Source organism: Cololabis saira, chromosome 20, assembly GCF_033807715.1.
Source record: "Cololabis saira isolate AMF1-May2022 chromosome 20, fColSai1.1, whole genome shotgun sequence".
Taxonomy (NCBI): Eukaryota; Metazoa; Chordata; class Actinopteri; order Beloniformes; family Belonidae; genus Cololabis; species Cololabis saira.
This window is the reverse complement of record NC_084606.1, coordinates 9,021,690-9,034,117: the sequence shown is the minus strand read 5'-3', so window position 1 is coordinate 9,034,117 and position 12,428 is coordinate 9,021,690. Positions and strand designations below refer to the sequence as shown.

Genomic DNA, 12,428 nt, shown 5'->3' with positions numbered 1-12,428 from the left:
TACCCCATCATGATACTGTCGCCATAGTGGTCCATGGTGGTCCATAGTGGTCCATGATGGTCCATGATGGTCCATGATGGTCCATGATGGTCCATGATGGTCCATGATGGTCCATGATGGTCCATGATGGACCATGGTGGTTCATGATGGTCCATGATGGTCCATGATGGTCCATGGTGGTCCATGATGGTTCATGATGGTCCACGATGGTCCACGGTGGTTCATGATGGTCCATGATGGTCCATGGTGGTCCATGATGGTCCATGATGGTCCATGATGGTTCATGGTGGTCCATGGTGGTCCATGGTGGTCCATGGTGGTCCATGATGGTCCATGGTGGTCCATGGTGGTCCATGGTGGTCCATGATGGTTCATGATGGTCCACGATGGTCCATGGTGGTTCATGATGGTCCATGGTGGTCCATGATGGTCCATGATGGTCCATGGTGGTCCATGGTGGTCCATGGTGGTCCATGGTGGTCCATGATCCATCATGATGGTTCACGATGGTCCATGGTGGTTCATGATGGTCCATGATGGTCCACGATGGTCTATGATGGTCCATGATGGTCCATGATGGTCCATGGTGGTCCATGATGGTTCATGATGGTCCATGATGGTTCATGATGGTCCATGATGGTTCATGATGGTTCACCACTGCACTGCTGCTTCTCTTTACTACTGATTTTCCAATCACTGATGGTTCATCCTGGACCTAGCGTGTATCATCAGTAAGTCGGATCATTTTAACACCATTTTAGTCGTCTCATCGGCCTCCGGAGTTGTTCTTTCACTTCATGCAGACCGATAATTTGATCCTTCACAAATCCCCTGGATGTCTTCATCAACTCAGCTCGTTGTTTTCTTCTTCAGGGAAAAAACCTACCAAAGGGAAGAAAGAGAGCCCCGATAGCCGGGAGGGATGTGCAGAGGAAGAGGAGGCGGAGGGAGCACGCAGCCATGGTAACGGTCAGATGCATCATCATTTGGAAGATGATAACGTAACTAGGGATGGAAATTGATAAGATTTTTATGATTACAATTCCATTTTCTATTCTTCTTAACGATTCGGTTCTTTATCGATTCCCTTATGGATTCTCTTTTGGAAAAAAAGGACGACAATGAGGCAAATGGCGTAATATGATATGCAACTTTCGTTAGTTAATTAGTTACCAGCAATATTTTTAGCTAAGGACTAGCTAATGTTGCTGCTGGGCTGAGAATTACTGACATTAGTCCGGAGTGGATCAAAAACGCGACATTCATTGATTATTTTTGCATATTGTGTACACAAATGCTTTGCATGTTGGTAGTATTTCCTCCCTTTGATGAAATATTCACTCAGCAAGTATTTCAAGTTGCCCTGTTGTCTCTTTTTTACTGAAATGTAACCAGACCATTGAGCATTTGCACTGCTTGGGCGCCATGTTTACTATTGACTGCTGGCTTATGCAACGTGTGTAATGACATCGTTTGTTCCCACTGGAATCGAAAAAGGGAATTTTGCAAACAATTCCAAGGCATTGAAACACTGGGAATGGTTCTTGATTCCCATCCTTAAACGTAACGGCTCCTGGCGGGTGTTTGGCGGTTACATGATCCCTCTGTCTTCCTGTCAGGTTCTGACGTCCAGGAGACGGAGCTCGGGGAACCGGAGGTGAAGCGATCCCATCAGTCTCCGGCCGCCGCCACTGATCTGAATCTGCCTCCTTTCAATCCCAGAACACCCCTGGGTGAGGACCCGCCCCCTGGTGGCTGCAGATTCACACACCGTCGTCCCCATGTTCATGTTTAGTTACATTTTATTAACGGAGAGCCCCTTGAGATGAATCATCTCGTTTTCGAGGGGGTCCAACATAAAACATACAACACAGAACAAAACAGTCACATACAACATACATAATACATAAGGCTCTCACACACAAACCACAGCCGAAGAGCACAAGTAAATACTGCATATAACACAGTAATAACAAGAACAACCATAATAATAATAGTCATTGTCATCGTTATTATACAATATATGAAAAAATAGATACATTATGTACAAAAAAAAAAGAAAAAAATACTCAAATGAGAAGGCAATACCACTAGAGCAGAGGTCGGCACCCTGCGGCTCTTTAGCGCCACCTTAGTGACTCCTGGAGCTTTTTCAAAAACTTTTGACCTTTTTTTCTTCTTTTTTTTTTCTTTTTTTTCCTTTTTTTCTTCTCTTTTTTCCTTTTTTCTTTTTTTCGTTATTTTTCTTTTTTTCCTTATTTTTCTTTTTTTCTTTTTTTCTTCCTTTTTTCCTTTTCTTTTTAATCTCGACATTTCGACTTTTTCCTCGAAATTTTGACTTTTTTCTCTACATTTTTACTTTTTTCTCGACATTTCGACTTTTTTCTCAACATTTCGACTTTTTTCACGGCATTTAGACTTTTTTATCGACATTGTACTTCAACATTAATCTTGATATTTTGACTTTTTTCTCGATATTTCAACTTTTTTCTCGAAGTGCATAATGAAAAAAACATCTTCCCCCAGTTATAACTAATATAGATACATGCAGCATGTGTTGCCTTCATTCTAATACAAGACTTTTCATTTTTTGCGGGTCCACACATATTTGTTTGTGTTTTTTGGTCCAATATGGCTCCTTCAACATTTTGGGTTGCCGACCCCTGGTCTAGAGGCAACTACATGGTTTATTGAGGTTGGAAAATAGTGAGTTTTTAAAGAGATGTAATGAATTAAGTTTTCTTATATTGATGGGTTGGTTGTTCCAATCTGATGGGGCTTTGAACTTAAAAGCACGTCTACCAATTTCTTTAAACGTCAAAGGAACGAAAAAGAAGTGTTGTTGAGTGTTTCTGAGAGAATATGAGGATGTGGATACATTTGAATCTGAGTTGGGGCCAGTAGTATTGTCTTCTTGAGCTGATTAAACCAGTTTAATGATTGATACCTGGAGCAGTGGTGAGTTTGGTTTGGGCAGCGTAAGACAAATCTACAGAGATTGTTGTAAATGACATTTAAGGGTTGAAGATGTGATTCATAAGTGTTCTGGTAGACATCAGCATAATCTAAAATAGGTAATAACAGTTGTGTGAATTATTTTCCTTGTTTGTAGAGTGAAACAACATGTTTCTGCTCCCCTCCAGGTCGTGAGTTCCTGGTTCCCAGATGGGGGTTCTTCTGTAAGATCTGCTCGGTTCCCTACCTGAAGGACGACGCGGCGGAGGACCGGCACTGCCGCAGCCAGGAGCACCAGGACAACCTGCAGGTGCCCGAACACGCCAGCGTCAACGCTCAAATCCACCCACCTGCTCCTTTTCTTCAAGTTTCTCTTCTGCTTTTCAGAAATATTATCAGAAATCTTCACGAACGGCAACACAGAACTCTCCAGGTTCTGCTTGTGACTGACGGACCGGACCGTTGCATCCCCAGCGCCGTGACGGAGCGTCCTGCCGCCCCCGAGCAGCCGTCCCTCACCTCAGTGCTTCCATTCCTCCGACAGCCGTCTGTACTTTTACACTCCATTTGCTGCTATCTCTTTTTTTGTGGGGGGAGGGGGGGTCTTTACCTAACTATCAAAGTTGTACAATCATGTGAAAGTTATGTTATGAGATGTTTTTCTTTGAAAATGTTATCAAAATCGAGTCGTCTGGAGTTCCCTCTGACCTTTACGTTGGCCAGTGACTTTCCGTCTTTTATTAAAGGAACGTCACATGAATTGTTTTTGTGTTTCTTGTCTGTACAACCTTTAAATGCAAAGTATTTTCCAGTAAAAATAAATGTTGTTTTTTTAATATCTTTTCAAGTTAAAATTGTGTGGCATGTTTTTCGGGGTGACGGGGGGTTCATTGAAAGGAAAGTTCCAGAAATATGTTACTGGGATGTTCCATTAGGTCCTGATGGTGAATATGAACATCTCTGTTCACTTTGATGGACGTAAACGAATTGGACCCCCCCCTCGTCTCAGTATCCCACGTTTGTCACGTGTCAATGACGCCAAGGCCCCGGACAAAATAATCTAAGATGGGCCCCCCTGCGCCCGGATCTCTCCTTCTCCTCTTCCTCTCCTCTCCCTCTGCTCTTCAGGTTTTTATACAAGCTAATGGACGTTAACATTAGAGCTAGCCAGTTAGGTTAAGTTACAAGGTTGGTAAACGTTGGCTGCGCTGTTTCTTACCTTGCTCTACGCTGACTTTATTAGTCCCAGCTTCACCGTCACCACCCTTTTTAAAATATTTGTGTAGAGAATCTCTGAGGCCTCTATTTTCTTCTTCTCTTCTTCTCTTTTTTTCTTCTTTTCTGAGCACCGGACTTGTGCTGATCGGATTTTGTCCATTCTAATGGTTGAATTAAATGATAACATCAAATTTTGATCAGCGGCCAAACCATTTTTGTGTTGGGGGTGGGGGGGTTCTTGACCACTATTTCAAGGACAATTAGGAAGAAAACAAATAAGCTTTTATGTAACTCAAATACTACATATTTTTTCCACAAATAGGCATATTTTGAAACAATAAAATAAAAAATAAAAATTAATGAGGGCCCAGTTCTGCCCCCCTGACTTTAGAGGATGAATGCCGGCACAGAGTAGCTTATGAAAACGAGGTTCGACAATGCAAAGACACAAATAAGCATTTGCAGGCTTCCAGGAGTCCAGACGCCCATAAGCTGGCCCTCACTGAGATGGAAAACCTAAAAAAACAGCTCAAAGAAAAGGCCAGTGCTAATCTTGAATTGGTCAATAAACTTAAAGCACAGGAAGAGATGACAGAAGGTCTTGAGTGGAAGGTGGCAGAGCTCAGTGTGAAGCTCAAGTCTGCCTTGGTGAGTGAAATAAATCAAGCCTGATGGAAGTACACGTACACCTGAGTCTTCTACAAAAGACACAGTTCCAAAACAGATAAGCGCTTCAAAGACAACACTTTCCACTCGAGGATTTTGCAACTGAAAAGATCTCGGCACCAAGGCAAGAGCCCAACCTGCAACTCGATGTCCTTGATGGGTTTCCTGACCCAGAGGAGAACATTCAAGTCAGGCTCAGAGAATTATATCCTGAACAACCACAGGCTGCACTGCCAGAAGGCTCTGAGGAACAATCAACACAGATCAAGCACAAAGGGAAAAAGAAGAAGAAGACATCAGAACTCAGCGAACCTTAATTGTGGGGCTATGGAAGAACGCCCTCGACTGCAGGAGAGTAATCTAAAAGAAGACTTGATTACTCCAGTTGAGTCCGCTGCAATCGTGTCAGTGTCAGAACCAGAAGTGATCTGAACTGGTGGAGATCAACAAAACAGAGTCTCCAAAGTAAAAGAGGTCTTTGAGAAACAACTAGAAACATCAGGAGAAGAAGATATCAGAACTCTCAGAGAATATCAACCAATGTGAAGTCCTGGAAGAAGTTACTCAATCCGAGGAAGTCATTTCCAGAAAACTCAGAAAAAGAAACATTAGTCTCACCACCAAATGGGATTTCTGAGCCAGTAAAGATCAACAAAACAGAATCATCATCCAAACAGCAACGAAACAAGAACACTGACAATGCAATCTCAGGTTATAACCAATGTGAGGATGTTGAAGAATATAATCAACTTCAGGAGATTATCAAAAAGGACCTCATTATTCCAGATGAGGGGGCTCTACAACTGGAGATCCCAAACCTAGAAGATGTCATCACTTCAAGTGACAACAACAAAACAGAAAAGAAGCCATCTTTATAGAGACTGTTGAAACAATTCCTCACTCCAGCAAGTAGACGCAGATACAGGATCAGGATAATATCAAGAAAACACAAGCTGGAATTGTGAACTATACTATATTTGTAATCTGTGTTTTTTTTTGTATGCACTGAAATGATTTGTCTGAGTCGTTGCATCACGTGTGTTTCCACATGTGACCATCAAAGAGGGCTAGTGGCGCAATGGATAACGCGTCTGAGTACGGATCAGAAGATTCTAGGTTCAACTCCTGGCTAGCTCAAAAAATCCTAGTCTTTAATATTCTCCCAGTCACAACCTTGGTAGTGTACACGTTTCTTCTTCTCTGTCATTTATTTATTTACTTGCTGTTTTCATTTGTCTCTGTGTACGCCCGGAAATGTACACTTCAAAGGTGCCGCAGGATAGGCCGTCTTCCGTAATGTTTCCAAAGCTGCCCCCGGCTCATGCTTATGTTTGTCTTTCATGGGACCTCTTTTATTCATTCTCTTCCTTCCTCATATCTCATTCGAGGCAAATGCCCTTACCTGACGACAGGGGCGGCACACCTCCGCACACTCTTCTTCCAACCTCACACCGTGTTCACTGACATAACTGCAGGAACCGAGCACATATCTAAAGCTGGGTACATGTACCCTTTCAAGCTGTGATCGTATAGTGGTGAGTACTCTGCGTTGTGGCCGCAGCAACCCCGGTTCGAATCCGGGTCACAGCAACCTTGTGGCAGCCAGAGAGCTTCTCCAACTTTTGGAAAAAGAAAGAAAAAGGTGCCACGGCCACAACAAAATCCACTAGGGTGTTTGGATCACATTTTCACACCATTCACACTTCAATTGATTGGGGTGGGGAGGGGGCGTGCTACGGCCCGGACACTTAGCCGAGGACAATGCACTCTGCCAGTGGTAAGGAGCCGGCAAAATAAGGGAGACAATAATCATTTAAAATGTTTCCTTTTCCCAGTTTTAGGCTTTGGTAGAAGAATACACAAGTCATGGAGCTGTCGACATGTATCCTCCTTCGATAACTCACTAACATTGTAAATAATTCTTCAATCCCATGATGTACACACAGTATCTGGTTCAATGTTAAAACTGGAACTCAAGACGAGGAACAATGTGGTTGTGCATATCTAAAACAGGAGTTATTCATATTACATTTTTGTATATATTTAGAATGTTCATTACCTATATCAAATCAAATCAAACTGTATTTATATAGTACTTTTCATACTCAATAGCGCAAAGTTCAGGTTATTGTAAATTTTATTGTAAATGTCAGTCATTAAAACCCAAAACATATGACTAAACATATGCCATTTCTTTCCTGGGACAAGTCATGTTTTGAATACATGCAATCATCATATAGATCATTTTCCATCCTAAACTGAGTTGTCTCTAAATATAATTTCTACTCATAGGAAGTACAAATATCAATGTTGCAGTCAACTATTAGTATGTTACCTAGACTCAGCTTATACTGAAACTTTTATTCAATACATTTAGTCTATACTTAAACTTTTGAGCGAAATCTACTTAAGTAGGACAATGTATAAAAATATTTGTGTCTTATGTATACTTAGCTTGTAGCTGTACATTTATTCTTGATAGTAGCCTTTTATACACTTTTATACCAAAATCTAAGATTATTCTCATCTGACCCCCCGCCCCCCAAATCCATCCATCCACAAATGGATGGATAGATGGATAGATAGATGGAGGTATATTACCCTGAAACTGAGAAATAGCTCAGTTAACGAGCCCTCGTTGGTCTGGAGAGACCTCCAGTACATCACCATCTACAGGAGAACCCCCCCTTTAGAGAGCATTCAACTGCAGATGAGCTGAACTGCTTCTCCTGCCGGTCTGAAAGAACCTCCTTCACACCTCCCACCAACACAATAGGACGACACCATCTCCTGCTGGCCCACACCGTCCCATCAGAACCCCCACTTCACTCAACACTTGTCGGCTCTTTCACGGCCAGATGATGTTCCTCCCAAAGAACAAGATGGAACCACCTGAAATTTACCATTTCATTAAAAGCTAAAGACGTGCTCTTCAAAACAATGAACCACATCTGCCAATGTAAAGAATGAATGCACCTTAAGCTCAGTATTGATCTAAATGGATATAAAAGTAGTAAAAGTGGAATCAAAACTCAGAGATGACTTTATTTTCTTCAATTGTTTCTGCTTTATTTTGGTAAGTATTTTACCACCGGTAGGATCATAATTTGTTGCTGTCAACTTTAAACTGTAATAATATCCACTTATTCACCTTTACAAAGAACTCAAAACTAGAATTTCTGTTGAATAATTTCCTAATTTTGGATAAATATATTTTATAAAGGTGTAAATTAATGAATGGTTCCCCATATTTCCTAATATGTTTTAAAAGAACTTGCTATTTATTGAAACACCGTAAAAGGCTTAAAATCTGCAAATGAATTAATTCGATTTCTCTCATTCAGACCCCAGATTATTATATTTACGTTTTATATAGTATTATTATTAACATTGAATTAATGTTTGCAGTTTATTTCAAACTTTACTTTGTATATTATTTCATTTCAACATTTTATGTTATCTATGTTGTGTTGGTCTGTGAGGTTTATTTAACTGCTAAAGGTTCAAAGGGAACCAGAACTGTAGAAATGTCTTTGGTTTTTATTTTCTCTTTTTAGCTGCAGATAATGCAACTATAATTACCATGAAATAAAGGGACTCTATCATGCAACAACATATCAGTTAATTTTATTTGTAATTTACGACGAGAAAAGTTTGAATTTTGGCGGGAACTTGCTGCGGGATGAGAAAGGACGTGACGTCACTTCCGGTGACGGCGCGGCGCTTATAAACCCCGCAGGTCGCGGGTTCGAGCCCAGTGCGGTAAAGCGGACTGAGGGACTCGCAGCTCTCTGAACTAAAACGAACTTTTTGAGGAGAAATGTCGGAGAAAAGAGTCAAAGTGGACGGAGAAATGATCTGTTGTTCCATCTGTCTGGATCTACTGAAGGATCCGGGGACGATTCCCTGTGGACACAACTACTGCATGGACTGTATTAAAACCCACTGGGATGGAGAGGATGGGAGGGGAACCCACAGCTGTCCTCTGTGCAGGAAGACCTTCACGCCCAGACCCGTCCTGGTGAGAAACAGCATGTTAGCAGAGTTAGTGGAGGAGATGAAGAAGACTGGACTCCAAGCTGATCTCTGCTATGCTGGACCTGAAGATGTGACCTGTGATGTCTGCACTGGGAGGAAGGTGAAAGCTGTCCAGTCCTGTCTGGTCTGTCTGGCCTCTTACTGTGAGAAACATCTCCAACCTCACTATGATGCTCCTGCTTTTCAAAAACACCAGCTGGTGGATCCCTCCAAGAAGCTCCAGGAGAAACTCTGCTCTCTCCACCATGAGGTGATGAAGATCTTCTGTCGTACCGATCAGCAGAGTATCTGTTATCTGTGTGCAATGGATGAACATAAAGGTCATGAAACAGTTGCAGCTGCAGCAGAAAGATGTGAGAAGCAGAAGGAGCTGGAGGTGAGTCGACAACAAATCCAGCAGAGAATCCAGGACCGAGAGAAAGACGTGGAGCTGCTTCAGCAGGAGGTGATTTTGATTTGATTTATTTATTTATCCAGCACCGTATAAAAAACAAAACAAGTAACATACAAATGTAAAAAAGAGATTGGTAATAAGCTCGGCTGAGGCAAAAAGCCCAAAGTCCATCTCTTTGGTCTGGCTTTTATGTAGCATCAAATTTTATAGTTTTATTCTGTTTAACATTTTTTAAAGGTATCTGTTTTATTTATTTATCTATTTCTTGTAATGTTTTTATTATTATATTTTATTGTTGTGGACTGATTATTTTTTAGCCTTAATCCTTGAACTTTTATCTTTTTTTTTCATTTTAATTAACTATATTGTATGTCAGTTGGTCTCACAGTTTTTATTTTTTTTGTTTATTATGCTTATTTTTCAGTAAAAATGTCAAAGCACTTTGTTTTCCATGTACCTGGATGAAAGGTGCTATATAAATAAAATTTGATTGATTGATTGAAGCAGCTTAAATACGAGGCCTCTACCTGTAGAATACAGCAAAAGATTGTACAAAGATTTAAAACATGCAGGATAGATGATTGCAGTCTAAAAACAAAGACAAAGCAAAAAAAACAGAAGTAGATAGATTTAGATATTTTTTTTACAGACATGGTTGATGTGGTTTCTCCAGCTTAAACTGTCATGGATAATTACCCCAAGGAAGGTTGTTGATGTAACCTGAGTGAGCGGGTCATCTCCTATAGACAGACCGCTGTTAGATTTACAATATATTTAATTTTTTGATGTAAATATAATAACATTTGATTTTTTCTTTATTCAGTGGTAGTTTGTTAAGTTTAAACCATTTTGAAATGTTTTCTAAATCATGGTTACCCTTTCCCATTAGAGATGAAAAATCATTATGTGAAATAAATAAGTTTGTATCATCGGCATAAAGTACAGGAAACAAGGAGGACAAGGCTGCGGCCAAATCATTTATATAAATCTAAAATAACAGGGGCCCGAGTATAGACCCCTGGGGGACCCCGCATTTTCTGATTCTCTGATGATTTACCATCAATGATAACAAATTGCTGATGGTTATGAATATAATTGAAAAGCCACACATGAGTGATTCCAGCAAATCCATAGTGTAGTAATTTTTGAAGGAGAATATCAAAATTAACTGTGTCAAAAGCTTTGGATAAATCAAGAAAGATTCCCAAAGCGTATTCATTATTATTGATTGCAGTGTGAATTTTATCAACCAATTGAAGTAAAACCATTTCTGTAGAATGATGTTTCCTAAATCCATATTGGTGTTGTTTATACAGGTGGAGGACATCAACGTCTCTGCTGATAAAGCTGTGGAGGACAGTGAGAAGACCTTCAACGAGGTGATCCGTCTCCTCCAGAAAAGCAGCTCTGATGTGAAGCAGCAGGTCAGATCCCAGCAGGAACATGAAGTGAGTCGAGTCAAAGATCTTCAGGAGAAACTGCAGTTGGAGATCACTGACCTGAAGAGGAGAGAAGCTGAGCTGGAGAAGCTCTCACACACAGAGGACCACAACCAGTTCCTCCACAACTACCCCTCACCGTCACCCCTCAGTGGCTCCACACTCTCATCCAGCATCCAGATTCGTCCTCTCAGGTACTTTGAGGACGTGACAGCAGCTGTGTCAGAGACCAGAGAGAAACTACAGGACCTTCTGAGAGAGACGTGGACAAACATCTCACTGTCAGTGGCTGAAGTAGATGTTTTACTGTCGGAACCAGAACCAAAGACCAGAGATGGATTCTTGAAACATTCTCAAGACATCACTCTGGATCCAAACACAGCTCACAAACATCTGTTTATATCTGATGCCAACAGAAAAGTGACTTTAATGAAAAAAGAACTGTCTTATTGTGATAATCCAGGCAGATTCACTAATTGGTGGCAAGTGCTGAGTAAGCAGAGTATGAGTGGACGGTGTTACTGGGAGGTGGAGGTGAGAGGAGAAGCAGTTTGTGTTGCAGTGGCGTACAAGAACATCAGCAGAGCGGGGAACCTGCAAGGTTGTGGGTTTGGATACAACCAGGAATCTTGGGCGTTACAATGTTACACAGACGGTTACACACTGCGGTACAACAACATTAAAACTCCTGTTTCAGGTCCTCCTTCCTCCAGAGTTGGAGTGTACCTGGACCACGGAGCTGGTCTTCTGTCCTTCTACAGCGTCTCTGAGACCATGACCCTCCTCCACAGAGTCCAGACCACCTTCACCAAGCCGCTCCACGCTGGACTCTGGCTTTCATATCGTGGAGCCTCTGTTGAGGTCATGAAGTTGAAGTAGACGGAAGTTATTCCAGAAACAGCTGCTCAACATGTGGATTTTAGTTTCAGTTCATCTCTGTTTGAGTTTGTTTTGGTGGCTCCTTCCTGTGTCTCCGTGGAGGTTTTCTCTGCCCAGGATTATTTTTTCACCCAAAGTGACTTTAATTGTGTTTTTTTTATTAACGTGTCAACAAACTGAAACTTTATGACCGTTAAAGATGAATAAAGCTGCTTATTTTGCCTTTGAACCTCAGTCTCATTGTCACAGAATAACAGTGACTACGTTTACTTGCAGTCAATAACCCTTTTCTAACCCGAATATTAACAATAACCTGGTTTTGCACAGCCAAAAACCCCTTTGAATAACCCGAATTTGCTCATATTCCGGTATTTTAAAACCCGAATATGACCCCTGGGTTACTCCCTTTCTAACCCGAATATTCGGTCATGTAAACGCCAAACGGGATATCCCCATCAAAAGGAACAGGAATTTGTTTTTTGCGAATGTTCTTTTCACAAGGAATCTTGCTCTTGTGAATCCAGGAAGTTCTTATAAACATGGAGAAACGCAAGACCAGGAGGAGACTAATCACTTCATAAATGTAATGAAAGATATGAACATTTTGGCATTTGTAGACGGTAGAAAGTACCGGGATAGCGAGATTTACCAAAAGGTGAGTGAAAAGTTATGCGAAGCAGAATTTGTACGAACGCCAGACCAGATAAAGCTCCGCTGGAAGACGCTGAAAAAGGCGACTTCTACTGGGATGTTGATTAACCGCCATGCTGCTGTTATTGTTGTTTTGGATTTGGATACAGGAAGAAGAAGCGGAAATGACGGGAATTGCATCATGACGT

At 41.3% G+C, this 12,428-nt stretch overlaps 2 protein-coding genes and 2 non-coding genes across 4 annotated transcripts in view; all 4 read left to right on the top strand.

Moving 5' to 3' along the window:
• Positions 1 to 3,760, top strand: part of LOC133420866 (uncharacterized) — a 36,685-nt gene extending 32,925 nt beyond the window's left edge. The window contains exons 33-36 of the mRNA XM_061710739.1: positions 874 to 963; positions 1,620 to 1,733; positions 3,144 to 3,265; positions 3,343 to 3,760. Of these exons, the coding sequence (XP_061566723.1) occupies positions 874 to 963; positions 1,620 to 1,733; positions 3,144 to 3,265; positions 3,343 to 3,405 (389 nt within the window). The 3' untranslated portion in view covers positions 3,406 to 3,760. The remainder of the gene's footprint in view (positions 1 to 873; positions 964 to 1,619; positions 1,734 to 3,143; positions 3,266 to 3,342) is intronic.
• Positions 3,761 to 5,903: 2,143 nt separating this feature from the next.
• Positions 5,904 to 5,976, top strand: trnar-acg (transfer RNA arginine (anticodon ACG)). Its single transcript has one exon. It is a non-coding gene; the product is annotated as a tRNA-Arg (tRNA).
• A 381-nt stretch (positions 5,977 to 6,357) lies between these two features.
• On the top strand, positions 6,358 to 6,429 carry trnah-gug (transfer RNA histidin (anticodon GUG)). Its single transcript has one exon. It is a non-coding gene; the product is annotated as a tRNA-His (tRNA).
• Positions 6,430 to 8,659: 2,230 nt separating this feature from the next.
• On the top strand, positions 8,660 to 11,589 carry LOC133420286 (tripartite motif-containing protein 16-like). Its single transcript, XM_061709945.1, has 2 exons — positions 8,660 to 9,322; positions 10,588 to 11,589. Exons 1-2 carry the CDS (start codon positions 8,660 to 8,662, stop codon positions 11,587 to 11,589), a joined length of 1,665 nt encoding a protein of 554 aa, XP_061565929.1.
• Positions 11,590 to 12,428: the final 839 nt, after the last annotated feature.

Excerpts from the sequence above, each read along its gene's own strand:
- LOC133420286 (XM_061709945.1), top strand. The coding sequence starts at position 8,660 with ATGTCGGAGAAAAGAGTCAAAGTGGACGGAGAAATGATCTGTTGTTCC. Across the intron at positions 9,323-10,587 it reads TGGAGCTGCTTCAGCAGGAG|GTGGAGGACATCAACGTCTC; the intron begins GTGATTTTGATT and ends TTGTTTATACAG.